This window comes from Choloepus didactylus, chromosome 2, assembly GCF_015220235.1.
Source record: "Choloepus didactylus isolate mChoDid1 chromosome 2, mChoDid1.pri, whole genome shotgun sequence".
Taxonomy (NCBI): Eukaryota; Metazoa; Chordata; class Mammalia; order Pilosa; family Megalonychidae; genus Choloepus; species Choloepus didactylus.
Window position 1 is genome coordinate 117414880 of NC_051308.1, and position 14315 is coordinate 117429194.

General features: G+C 40.3%; 1 protein-coding gene across 2 annotated transcripts; it reads left to right on the forward strand.

The window, feature by feature from the left end:
- Positions 1-8134: 8134 nt before the first annotated feature.
- Positions 8135-12480, forward strand: HJV (hemojuvelin BMP co-receptor). Of its 2 annotated transcripts, XM_037814915.1 has the most exons (4): positions 8135-8336; positions 9642-9828; positions 10216-10778; positions 11228-12480. In XM_037814915.1, the coding sequence occupies exons 2-4, from the start codon at positions 9732-9734 to the stop codon at positions 11846-11848; spliced, it is 1281 nt and encodes a 426-aa protein (XP_037670843.1). In that variant the 5' UTR covers positions 8135-8336; positions 9642-9731; the 3' UTR covers positions 11849-12480. The 2 variants fall into 2 exon arrangements, with proteins under 2 accessions (XP_037670843.1, XP_037670848.1); XM_037814920.1 differs by lacking the exon at positions 9642-9828 and having other exon boundaries at positions 8142-8336.
- The last annotated feature ends 1835 nt before the right edge of the window (positions 12481-14315 follow it).

The window sequence follows — 14315 nt, forward strand, 5'->3', positions numbered from 1 at the left end:
TGAGCTGGGTATTGTCTAACTGACTCAAGGGTTGATTTAGCAACTATTACTGCCATCCACTGTAGAGAGAAGTCACATCTGTGCTACTCTTGCTTTTAAAAGAAGCTTATGTACCCTCAAGAAATTGTAGTTAAAATGTCAAGTGCACACACTTGAGTATTTTTCTGAGGACAGAGCTCATATCTCTTATTAGAGTTTCAAATGGGGTCTGTGATTCAAAAAAGTTAAGAACCACTGATTTATAAACTCTTGATTCCAAGTAATCTCACACTGCCAACATCCTGATCAGTTCAACAAAAGGAAACCACTCCTTTATTGCATTGGTGATCTTTGATTTTAGAAGCATTATTATTTTGGAAAGCCCATCTTAAAACAGGAAAATGCAAGCATTGCTCTCTTCATCTTTTCAGAAATTGATGAAAACATCAAATGTATGTGTAAAGATGGCACCAAGTCTTTGTCTTTATGTAGTAACTCGAAATAAGTAAAATGGCAAAATTCCAAGCTATGAAAAATGAAAGCTGTCTTTTCATTTAATTTAAATTTAAACTCACACTCCCAAAAATATTTTTCTTTGTTTTTATTTTAATTTTAAATTTTTCAAAAAGGATTTGAAATGACTTGCAAAAAAAAAAATTACTTGTAACTAAAAGCAAGTATAACAAGATGCTAACACAGGCATAGAAAATTTGAAAGCTATAGAGAAGACAAAATATATAGTAAAGATCCATCCAGGCTAGTATAAATACTATAATTGAGCATTATATTTTCCTCTACACTTCTAAGCACTTAAAACAAAGAGGCAACAATGACAATTAAAATGTAATACATGGATGAGATCTAGCAAGGGAAGAGAAAAGGCTCAAGGGACATTATTGGGACATATGAAAAAAATTGGAATACAGGATGTATGCTTTATATCAACGTTAAATTTTTTGAACAGGATAACTGCTCTTAAGGTGGTACATAAGTGAGTACTTGTTCTTAGGAAATGTACATGGCAGGATTAAGTGCTCAAGGAGCATGCTGTTTACATCCTACACTCAAGTGTTCAGAAAAATGGATTGATAGATATAGATAGATAGAATGATATAGCAAGTGTGACAAAAAGTTTAAATTGGTTGATTGGGGTATCTGGGGGATAGAGTTGTGTTGGAGTTCTCTGTATGGGGCTTGTATTATTTTTGTAACTGTCCGTAAAAACTATTTCAAAATAAAAAGCTAAAAAGTAAAAGAAAGAAAAGAGAAAGAAACAGAGGGAAAGAGAATGAGTTGTATAATTCTTATTACCTCTTAAAAGGAAACATACTAAGCTGTCAAAAGAGGCAAAATTTCTTATCTGGGGATTTATCATGTAGGCCCTTATACCTAAAACAACCAAACACCAGTTGTGACCATTTGTTGGGTTTGTCTGAAATGAATTTTGGAAAAGTAGAAGATATCTTGTTTTTCATTTACAAAATAAAAGAGGCTGTCAATCTAGACCAAAAGGGGGATGCAAAATGAGACAAAATGGTTTCAGTGGCTGAAAGATTCCAAATGGAGTCAAGAGGTCACTCTGGTGGACATTCTTATGCACTATATAGATAACACCTCTTATGCTTTAATGTATTGGAATAGCTAGAAGTAAATACCTGAAACTACTAAACTCCAACCCAGCAGTCTGGACTCCTGAAGACAGTTATATAATAATGTAGATTACAAGGGGTGACAGTGTGATTGTGAAGACCTTGTGGATCACACCCCCTTTATCTAGTGTATGGATGAGTGGAGGAATGGGGATAAAAACTAAAGGACAAATGGGGTGGGATGGGGGGATGATTTGGGTGTTCTTTTTTCACTTTTATTTTTTATTCTTGTTCTGGTTCTTTCTGATGTAAGGAAAATGTTCAGAGATAGATTGTGGTGATGAACGCATAACTATGTTATCATACTGTGGACAGTGGATTGTATATCACGGATGATTGTATGGTGTGTGAATGTATTTCAATAAAACTGAATTTAATAAAAAAAAAAGAGGCTGTCAAATGATTCTCTTCTATTTTTGTAGTATACTGCTGGAAGTTGGTTTAGTAATATAATTAAATGTATCAAAATGCATTAGAATTTTGTTTAAATCCTAGGTATATTAAAGCTGGATGCCATCCTGTGCCTCTATCTGACCATGAATGGTAGGTCCTGTTTCTTAGCCAGTGTTCTAATTCCAATGTCTAAAGACTGTCTCCTCTAGTCTACTGTCTCTCACATCCCTGTCTGAATCCTTATCTTTTCTGTTTTCCTTTCTATCACCTAAACTTGGTCAACCTGCGGAACTACAGAAGAGTTATAATGCAAAGAATACGGTTTCTGAGTCAGATAAATCTGGGTTTAAATTCCAGGCTGTGCCACTTTCTAAATTTAACTTTGGGCAAGATGGTGTATCTGCACTTCAGTTTCCACATCTGTAAAATGGGGATAAGATCTACCTTTCAGGCTTATTGTAAGGATTGGAGATACTATACTGCAGATTCCAGAGCAGCATCTGGTACCCACAGATGTTCAACAATGTTATTTTTTAAACTATTATTATTATAATTACCCATCTCCATGCAGATCTGCTTCATTTTGTCTCAGGACAATTCTCCTTACCCATTTCCAAGATTCTTCCCTTATAAAAACCAACATACTACCCTCTTGCTGTTTTCTTCTATCAGTTAACCTCATCTGAGCCACTCAGTATTTTCAGAGCTAGCTCTATCCTTAGCCATAGGTAGGATATTTTATCCTAGAACAAATGGTATAGGAAATAGTAGCTGGTATGCAGCTCATTCCATTGCATTTCTTGGTTGCAGCTTCCTTATGGCTTCAGATCATGGAATGACCATGCAGTAACTTAAAACTACAATATAAATAACTCCTAAGGGGGTAAAGAAGGAGATGAGTCTGTAAATGAATGGTACGTGAAAGACCTATAGTACCCACTCCATGCTCCAAATCGGTGGGAGTGACTATCTCAGTTAGAAATCTCAGAAGATAGAATTAGTGACTATCTTCTGGAAGATCAGGGAATCTTTTTCCATCAAGGGCATGGAAATTTAAGTCTTTGTAAGGAAGACAACCATAAGAGAAATTATCTCACCTGCTTAAAAAATAAATATTGTCAAAATTAGTAAAAAATTAGTCTTGAGAGCAATGCCCAAGCTTCAGCTAGTCCTATAGACTGTAGCTGTAAAATACATCCCAAGACTGACTACTTATTGTTTCCACTGTAGTTCTGAATGGCAGAATCTGCTTCCACTCTTTCTCTTCTCCAAATTCTTTCCTACAGAGCATCGAGTGATTTATTTTTTAAATTGAGATTATGGTTTGGGTTGATGGGAAACTTTCGTTAATGGATGGTGGTGATGGTAGCACAACATTGTGAACATAATTAACAGCACTGAATTACATATTTGAAAGTGATTTAAAAGATGAGATTGTAGGTTGTACATATGTTACTAGAATAAAAATTTAAAAAAAAACATATAGGATGTTACAAAACAAAAAGTGAACCCTATTGCAAACAATGGGCTGTATTTAACAGTACAATTATAAAAATGTTCTTCCATGAACTATAACAAATGTACCACACTAATGCAAGGAGATAATAATAGAATGGGATATGGGAACTCTGTATTTTATGCATGATTTTTCTGTAAATCTACAACTTCTCTAATAAAAATTAAAAATAAAAATTTCAATTAGGAATTAATTTCTTTGCTGCTAAAACAAATACCATACAATGGGTTGGCTTCACAACAGGAATTTATTGGCTCATGGTTTCAGAGGCTAAAAGGCTTGTTTCTTCTAGGGGTCAGTATCTTCTGGCTGGCTGGCAATCTTCGGGGTTCCTTGACTTTTTAGTCACATAGCAGTGCTGGTGTCTTCTTTCTCTTCTGGGTTCCACTGACTTCCAGTTTCAGGCTGCTCACTTTCTCTACACCCGGATCTCATTCAGCTTATAAAGGACTTCAGTAATCTCAATTAAAGCCCAACTTGACTCAGTCGGGCTACACCTTAACTGAAGTAAGATCCTGTTTACAATGGGTCTGCACCACCAGAATGCAGACCAAGACCAAGAACATGTCCAGACTGGGGTACACAATGCAATCCACCACATTATTTTCTTGTGTTTTTAATTAAACTCTTTACACTCTTTCTTTTCTTGTTTTCCTTTTGTTCCTTTTATTTAGTCTTCTTTTGGATTAATGAAGTTTTTGTCTTGTTTTGTTATTTTTATTGACTTTTCCCCTATTTTGGTTCAGAAATACTTTATTTTTCTGTTTGTAATATTTTCTACTACAATCCATAATTACATTAATAAAGCATAAATCCAATCAATTTCAATACATTTCTCCCAAACAATATTAGTACCTCAGAAAGCTTTAATTCCAATTCCCCTCCTTTCTTGCATTATTGTGCTTTTTTTTTTTTTTTTTTAATTGCCAGAAGTAGTCCTTTTAAAAACACACGCAAGGCTCCTCCTAATTTCCCTTTGCTGAAACACCCCCACAATTCCAATGGGGCATTCTCTTCCTTGCTGCAACAAATCAAATGAACCCAACTTTTTTGACTACAGGTTTTTTCCCAATGGTCTTTGGTCAGTGGGCAAAGCCAACGGTCAAATTTCTCCAATACCAGTCTACTACAGGAAGAACAAATTTATACATATTAAAGGGACCACAGATGACTTCCAGCTTTTAAATTTTTGTATTATGGAAAATTTCAAACATTTATAAAAAGAGAGAAAATGGTATAGTGAATCTGCATGTTTCCATCACCAAGTTTCAACAATCATCAACTTATGCTTCATTCTTACTTCATCATTGCCCCCACCTACTTCTTCCCCTCCCTGTATTATTTTATGTCTTTTCATCTGCAAATATTTCAGGCTATATCTCTAAAGGATAAGAACTCTTTAAAAAAACAATTATCACACTAATAAGTTTAACAATAAATAATTCTTTATAAATCATCTAATATCCAGTAAGTGTACATATTTCTCCTATTGTCTCATTTTCCTAAAATTTTTTAAGTTAAGATCCAAGCTGACCCCAAACTCTGCAACTGTTTGATATCTCATAAGTCTCTTTTAGTCCATAAGTTCCCTCTTCACTTTTTTTTCCAATTTATTGGTTGAAGAACCCAGGTCATTTGTCCTGTAATTTCCCATAGTCTGGATTCACATCTCTGAGGTGTCATTTGATGTCTCCTATATTTACTGTAAAGTGGTAGTCTGCTCTAGATTAGAGGTTGATCAAATTCAAATTCAAGTTCTTTTCCAAGACTTTTTTTCATAAGTGGAGTAGTGTACTTCCATCAGGAAGACATGTTTTTTTGTCTGTCTTTTTTGTGATGGATAATAGCCACTGTTGATCACTGTCTATAACCATTAGTTCACTAGGAGTTACAAAATGTTGATATTCTAATTATGTTATTCTTTCTTCATTTATTTCCTGGAATACTTCCATAAAGAGAAATTCCCCCCTCATTATGAGATACAGTTCTTACAGGAAAAGCAGGAAAAATGCTTGATTCTTTCCGACTATTAGCAGTTTTCACAATGTTGCTCCCCTAGCATTTTCCAATGATAACCAATGAGTATTTATTTTTAAAGTACCAATGTGAACTCATAGACTTAAATATATTTGATGTGTTTCTATTCATTGCAGATACTATCCATTTTGATGATCAAATTGTCCCATCTTTGGCCAGGGGGCACTATTCTAGTTGGCTTCTGAGTAATTTCTGATACAGACCTAATAGTCTTTGAATGCTTCTGTGCTTATCTTGGAAAATTTCTGTCCCAAACCAATTCTCTCTGGTTCCTTTTAGTGGGAAATGATATTTATATAGCACAATTTAGACACAAAGGGTGTTTACTGCTACTGGGTCATTGTTTCTAGATCTTTTCAGGACAGTTAGATTTTTTTTAGGACAAAGTACACACTGAGTTCGTAATTATACTTTCAATTTAATTCAGAAATACAGGGATTTTACTTATTTCATCAATCATATATCTGTATGTCTTTATTCCACACCAAAATCCTGATGCCCAAAGACACTAATATTATTACTTGTTTATTTTATCCCATAATATAACCACAATAGTTGCAGAATAACAATACCAATGCTATCACAACAATATGACTACCTGAAGATATTTTTGCACGTCTTTTTATCATTAAGGAATATCCCACTTGGAATGTCACAGTCAAGTTTCTGTGTTTTAAAGTCACATGGATAGTTTGGCTGGGGGCATTTTACATTTTTGTAATAAAACCCTTTGTGATATCACTGTATATGGTTAAGAGAAAAACTAAATTTCCCAGTTCTCTCCACATTTATACAGTGCTGTGCAGGCCTCCAAGTTCTGAATTAAATTCAGAGCCAATTGATGCAGTTACCTTTGTGACACTATTTAGAATCAGTTCTTGTGTTTTTTTCACTTAGCAAGTACTAAGTTATGTTGATTCCAGATATGCTGTTTCGGTTTGGTAAAGCTGACGAAAAGCAATATATCAGAAATGGACTGGCTTTTAACAATGAGGTATTATTAGCTTTACATGTTTACAATTCTAAGGCCATGAAAATGTCCAAATTAAGGCAACAACAGGATGATACCTTCTCTGAAGAAAGGCTGCTGGCAATCCAGACTCCTCTGTCACATGACCAGGCACATGGTGACATCTGCTGGTCCTTCTCTCCCAGGTTTCAGTTTCGCTGATTCCAGCTTCTGGCTTCAGTGGCTTCTTCTCTGTTTTCTGTGCATCCTCTCTTAGCTTCTCCAGGGCTTTTCTCAAAACTTCTCTTAATTTCATCTTTTGGCTTCTCTGTGGCTTTTATCTTCTTATAATGGACTCCAGTAGAAGGATTAAGTCCCACCGTAGGGCACTCCTCAACTGAAATAACCTAATCAAAAGGTCCCACCTACAACAGGTCTACACCTACAGGAATAGATTAAAAGAACATGATCCTTTCTGGGGCACATACAGCCTCCAAACTACCACATATGCCTATGGCTGCAAAAACATGACCTGGCTAAATTCTTTGGTTGCAATACCTTAAAAGGACACAAGATTATGTTACTCCACGAAAGCATCTTTCTGAATCTCTTTTTCTCTCAGTTTATGTCTCCAGGTCAGTCACCTTGTTTCTGATATTCTGCTTCCCTCTTTCTTCCTCTGAACTCATTTAATTTTCTTTCTGCCTTAACAGGCTATCATACAGAATCAAAGAACCTTTTCATTATTTGTCACATTTATTGAACTGTTTGTGTTTATTGTTCTTAATTTTTAATGGATAAGTGCAATTGTAAGTGTTTTCTCTCTAGAATAACAAATTCTACTGCTTCTGATTTTGGAGGCTTTAGATTGATTTTCCCTGTCCCCTTCCCCTGCAGATTAGTAACTTTCAAAAAACTCTATCTCCATTTCTTCTCCTCTTTACCTTTCCTAGCCTTTCTCCCCAGCAATCAAGAGATTATATTTTTTGCATATTGGTGAGGGGAAGAAAGGGGCAATTGCTGCTCAAGCTAAGGGAATGAAAATGGAGGAGATGGGGGAGAGACAGCTGCAGGGATCTGAGCTGGATGGACTAAACAAACCTTCATCCTAAACAACTCAGAGCTCATATTTCTTCTCTAGACAGCTGGCTTTTTTTAGTCCTACTGAAATACTCTACAAAGATGGGGGAGGGGTTGTAACTACCTCTGCTATGGATTTTATTTCAAGTTAGCTACCACCCAGATATTATCTGTAGAAATAGAATACACTATTCAATATAGAAGGGATGAGGATGGTGAGGGAAATGTAGCTAATTGCTCAATATACTTTCTCAAGGCCAGGAGCTCATTTTCGAGAATGCTGGAGGGCTGCCTGGAGTAGGCAGTGACCATAGTTACACAAATTGGAATTGGACATCTGACTTGCCTGTCATATTTCGCTCTCATATCTCCCTCCATTGGCACCTCCATATTCTTCCTAATCGTCCTACCCTCGCCACTTCTCCTACTCCTACACCCTACCCCCACCAATGTTCCTGGAATTTTGGACTTAGCTATTTTTAAAACCGTCAACTCAGTAGCTACCTCCCTCCCCCGCTCAGCTGTCCAGTACTCTGGCCAGCCGCATACCCTCCCTTTTCCCCACATCAAACCTTCTCTGGCTCCCTGACCTCAGTGAGATTGCAGCCGGGCTGGGGATACAAGGAAGACATGGAGAAAGAGATGGGGAATACCCTGGCTGGACCTGACCGACAGAGTAGGCAGTCATAACTGGAGAATTGGATATCAGAGTAATGTTTGACCTCTGGAAACAGTAAGTCAAAATGAAATTGCAATTCCTTTGATAAGCTTTGGGATTGAAGTCAGACTTTTATAAAATCACAAATACCTACATGGGGGTCTCTGGTCAAAAAGCTAAGATCTCTCTCATACCAATGTGTCCTAATCTCCTTCTCTCCTTCTGTCTCCATTTCTTCCTGGCCCCTGGCCTCTGACCATTTGAAGTTTAATCCTCCTTCTCTCCTCTAGCAGTCTTAGTTCCCCCCCTTACCTTGTTATCTCGAGACATCTGATAGTTTTAGGAGGAGTTCCCCACACCCTCCATTCTGTGGTTTTTCTCACCAAGGCCAAATTTAGCCTCAGATGATTAGTCACTGATATCCTTGCACCCTGTTCCTACTTCTTAGCAGTGTCCTTCATGCTGGACTTCCAACAGTGGGTGCTGCCCCTTGTTGTAACAATTTCTCCCCATAGCTCTAGTCCCTCCATCCTGTTCTTCCACCTGCATGACTCTTTCCCACATCATATCCATATCTCAAGAGAAAGAAGTTCAGCAGGAGGGAGTTGACCTCTCCCCAACTCCTGTTCTCATCAAAAGAGGGACTGAGAACTTCTGAATTTGCAAAGGAAAGACTAATGGAAAGTTTGGTTCTTCAGACAGGTTTGGAAAAATACAAAAACTGTTAATTCAGAAAACAACAAATGCTGATTCACATGCTTGGTTTGCATCCCTTTATTCCATGAGAGAGAGGGGGATTATAATGGTTGCTCTCTAGAGCAGATAAAAGGGATTGGATCCCTTTTTATTTGAATGCTGATATTCTAGAGAGGAGACATGTATTCCACTCTTATTCCTTCTTTCTGAAAATTATGACACAAAGGAGGAAAAGAAATGAATGCTCCCTAGAGGGTATCCACTCCTGATGGGAAGGAGCAAATAAGAGGTATGTTTCTGAAATATTTTCAGATCCTAATGCTATTGGGGAAACCAATGGGGCAACAGGATTTGACCTATCCCAATGACTTTTCAATTTTTGACATTTCTGCTGTTTTGTAGCTCAGGATGGGTCAATACAGTGGACTCTGCCCCCCATCCCCACCCCGAGTCCACTCAACCTTCCCTCCACCCCCAGCTAGGGGTATTGCACAAGGGATCTGAATGAGGCCACGGGAGCAGGGCATGGAAGCTTAACAGTCACACTTCTACTTTGGGAAGCCCCCCCCCCAAACTCAGCTTCTTATCCTTTACTTGATCTCCCCCAAATTCTCTTCACACCACTCTGACCAATCTTCAACTCTTCTCTCTCTCTCCTTTGCCTAGCCAAATTTCTTTTTTCAGTCCCTTACAGGACGTCTGGTCAAAATTCACTAGGTAGGAGGGCCATCAGCTGCAAAGAACTGGAGCCTGGGGGGACTTGGTTGGATAGGTATGGGGGATCCAGGCCAGTCCCCTTGTCCCCGGTCCCCCCATGGCAGTCCCCCAACTCTAAGCACTCTCACTCTTCTGCTGCTCCTCTGTGGACATGGTAAGGAAGGGCCAGGGAAGGGTTTGGGGAAATCTAGAGGGTAGGCTGCTTTGTAAGGGTGGGCATGTGAGCATGTATGGGCAGGAAGAGATGGGTGCTGAGGTGTCCCAGACACTCTCTCCACTCTCAAATAGGTATCTTTCTATTTCCTACTCAAGTTGGGGAAGGGCATTGGGGAAGCCCTTGGTGGACAGGGAAAAGAGATCTAGCGGGATCACATAAGACTGAAAAATATGGGCAGGACTATGGGGCTGGGGACTGGGGAAGGGCCTAGTTGGGATTCAGGAACTGCTGAAATCCCCTACTGAGATTTGGGAGAGTTATAAGGAGACTCCGATGGCGCGATGATCTGGTGACCTTCTCACTATCCTCTTCTTCTGTCTTCAGTTCATTCCCAATGCAAGATCCTCCGCTGCAACGCTGAGTATGTGTCGTCCACCCTGAGCCTTAGAGGAGGGGGTTCACCAGAAGCACTTCGAGGAGGAGGCCGGGGTGGAGAGGTGGGCTCCGGCGGCCTCTGTCGTGCCCTCCGTTCCTACGCGCTCTGCACTCGGCGCACTGCCCGCACCTGCCGCGGGGACCTCGCCTTCCATTCGGCGGTGCACGGCATCGAAGACCTGATGATTCAGCACAACTGCTCCCGCCAGGGCCCCACGGCCCCTCCCCCGCCCCGGGGCCCCGCCCTTCCAGGCGCGGGCCCCGCTCGGCCCTCCGGACCCCCAGCCCCGGACCCCTGTGACTATGAAGGCCGGTTTTCCCGGCTTCACGGTCGACCTCCGGGCTTCTTGCATTGCGCCTCCTTCGGAGACCCTCACGTGCGCAGCTTTCACCACCACTTTCACACGTGCCGTGTCCAAGGAGCTTGGCCCCTGCTGGATAACGACTTTCTTTTCGTCCAGGCCACCAGCTCCCCTGTGGCATCTGGGGCCAACGCCACCACCACCCGGAAGGTCAGGGACTCAATTGTTCCTTCCCGACTCACCCATGAGAGCCTCTCATTATCACCCCACTGTCACGCGTCCTCCCCATCCCCACTATTCCACCACATTGCTTCCTATTCCTGTTCTTCCTCCACTCTCCCATCTTGAGTCATGCCCTCCTACCAAATACTTGATCCTGTAAACCTCTTTCTCTTCATGAGAATTTTACTCACAGAAAACACTAAAGAGAGAGTTGGGGAGAGAAGAGCTGAGGAACCCCAGATTGAGGAGTTTCAGAAAGGAAACTCTTCCTTCTCCTGGGGAAGTCAATTGATGAGACTGAGACTAAAAAAGGAGAGATTGAGTAGGGGTGAAGCAATACTGGAACAGAAGAGATCAAGGAGTGAGGGGCATGATAAGCCTTGCATTTCAGCTTGGATGAGATTCCTAATGAACTATTTTCCCTCTGGTCCTCACAGCTCACCATCATATTTAAGAACATGCAAGAATGTATTGATCAGAAGGTCTACCAGGCTGAAGTGAACAATCTCCCTGCAGCCTTTCAAGATGGTTCTATCAATGGAGGTGACCGACCTGGAGGCTCAAGTTTGTCCATTCGAACTACTAACCCTGGGAGCCATGTGGAGATCCAAGCTGCCTATATTGGCACAACCATAATCATTCGTCAGACAGCTAGGCAGCTCTCTTTCTCCATCAAGGTAGCTGAGGAAGTGGCCAGGGCCTTCTCAGCTGAGCAAGACCTGCAGCTTTGTGTGGGAGGGTGCCCCCTAAGTCAGCGACTCTCTCGATCAGAGCGCAGCCGTCGGGGAGCTATAACCGTTGATACTGCTAGACAGCTGTGCAAGGAAGGGCTGCCAGTTGAAGATGCTTACTTCCATTCATGTGTCTTTGATGTTTTAATCTCTGGTGACCCCAACTTTACTGTAGCAGCTCAGGCAGCTCTGGAGGATGCCCGAGTCTTCCTGCCAGACTTAGAGAAGCTGCATCTCTTCCCCTCAGATGCCGGGGTTCCTCTTTCCTCAGTAACCCTCCTAGTTCCGTTCCTTTCTGGGATCTTCATTCTGTGGCTTTGTGTTTGATAACTAGGCCAGTGATCCCATGACCAGTTGGAGAATGATTTGGGAATAGGGGTTGGAAGGGAAGAACATAAAGAAACACTGAAGGGAAAATGGGGACTAGGTGACATTTGAAACAATGACATTAATCCAGTCATGAGGCTGCAGTTCAGGGTTGAAATGGTCAGAGGATAAGGATTCTGGGCAAGGTTTCTGCATTCCAGACCTCTCAATGGATTTTTCACTAATTTTCCTAGCCCACTTTATGGTAAGCAAATTGTGCCAGCCCATCTGCTCCTAAGGTCACACCTACAAGCTTAGAGGTTGTGGGGGTCCTGACATTTTGTAGAAAACCTAAGGGTTGAGACTTCTGAGAAGGAAGAACTGAAAGAGGAAGATATGCTTACCACCCATTAAGAAACTAAAGCTCTAACATTCTCTTGGAAGGTAGAGAAGGAAGGGAATGATTAAGGAAAGAAGTCTATTTGATGAATATATATGTGTAAGGTATGTTCTGCTTGGTTTAGAAATAAAGTGGGATCTGTCTGGATCTTAGGTGAAGGGAGTCTCTGCCTTTGGAGAATAACACAGATAGGACCGAAGCTATCATCCTCATCTCCAACTAATATGTCATTAAAGCTATGAATTCTCCCACACCCTTCTCTGTTGCCTATGTTGGATCTCCTTACAGACGCCGGAAATGGAATAAAGGCAATATTCTCAGCCCACTGAAAGAACCCAGAAGTATCAGATTTTATACCTGCCCTCTGGGAGTTTATAGGCTATTGGGGAGACAAAACTGATTCACATGAAAGAATGATGAGTGCGTAATTGTTCACGATATTCTATGGTTCTGGGAAGATGGTTGATGAGAACTAGAGTAATAAGAAGTAATAAGATGTAATAGAGGAGTTGGGATTTGAAATAAGCTTGGGAAACTGGGTAGGCAACCATCTGGAGTTATGCTTAGATGTGCAATGCAGTGAGAAAACCAGCAAGATTCAAATGAAGTGGACAGGGAGTAATGGACAAAAGGTTAGATGGGCTGAGGCCAGATTATGAATGCCTTGAAAGTGGGGCTTAAATTTGATTAATAGCTAACAGTTTTTGAGTGCTCAAAATCTGTCAGATAATACTCTAAACACTTTTTAAATATTAATTAATTTAATCCTCACAACTTTCTAAGGAAGGTAGTAATCATGTCTATTTTTCATGTGAGAAAACTGAGGTACAGACTTGCACAAAGTCACACAGCTAATAAGTGGCAGAGCCAAAATCTGAATCCAGGCAAACTGGATCCAATGCCTGAATTCTTAATCACTACACTATATTGTCAAACAAAGAGAGTCACTGAAGATTCAGTTGTGGCAGGGAAAGGAGCAGGGAAAGGGGGGTGGGGTGGGTGCTGAAGTCGGGGATGCCACCAAAAAGCTACCTTTTTCTTTCTCCATATGAAGCTGAAAAGGGGAGAGTTGGGGAGAGGAGGAAAAAGACCAAAGTTGAAGGAAACCAGTGTGAAAAAGAGAAGCTGTCCTCTTTTGAAGTAGTCTAAAAGTAACAGTGCTGCTCTGAACAAAACTATGAAGGTGGCAACTTTTATCTTCAGTATCTTACCACTGTTTCTGGTCTCTGTCTCCTTATCGTTTCCCTTTAAGTCCATCATCCAGGGCCTCCTTTTCCTGATCTAATTATGTATTTATTGTTATCTTCCCCCTCTCTTCTCAGCCATGCCCACCCCACAAAACTCTTCTTAACACATATACAGACCGGCCAGTGCTTACCAGACAGGGTATCCTATCTAGTCTGCCATTTCAAATTTCTTCTGCAATTATTCATCCCCTATTCTCTCCTCTCCACCTCCTCTAAGGACCACAGTCATCATGCCATTCCCTCAAAGCAGTCTATGCTTGCTTGCTTTTTTTTTTTAATTTGGAATTATTTTATTTTAGAATTGCAAAACCATCTGGTAGTCATTTCTTCCAACATTCTTGTGAAACAGACATGATCAATGTGTTATTAGGTATAAAAACAGAGGGACAGAAAATGACTGTCTTCTAGTGTTTCAAAATAAGACCATAATGCATTATCTTTCTAACTTCCCACGACTCTAATTATTTAAAATGAAAAAATTAATAAACAACCAAATTACCAAATACCATTATCACTGATATCATATACCAACAATTAGCAAATACACAATATTCTTAGTTCTTCATTCAATGGTTACCATATGGATTGTAAGAAAATCTGAAGCAAATCCAATAGAGAAATAAGGAAAAAGTTTTTCTTTAAATGTATCTGAGAAAGCATAAATGAGACACCTGTTATCCAAATTGTAAAATGAAACCTGTCCCAACTCATAGTCCAGAAAAATGCCTATCCATCTGGATTTTATTGTATCCATAGCACCACAGGTGTAAGATCAGAGCCGTATTTGCCAGCATCCATCTTTTGGGAATGGTGATGTAACAGCATTTCTGGGGAAAGACTG

Bases quoted from the DNA above. Each gene is read 5' to 3' on its own strand.
- HJV (XM_037814915.1), top strand. From the start codon at position 9,732: ATGGGGGATCCAGGCCAGTCCCCTTGTCCCCGGTCCCCCCATGGCAGT. The intron at 9,829-10,215 runs GTAAGGAAGGGC...TTCTGTCTTCAG, and splicing joins GCTGCTCCTCTGTGGACATG to TTCATTCCCAATGCAAGATC. The intron at 10,779-11,227 runs GTCAGGGACTCA...TGGTCCTCACAG, and splicing joins ACGCCACCACCACCCGGAAG to CTCACCATCATATTTAAGAA.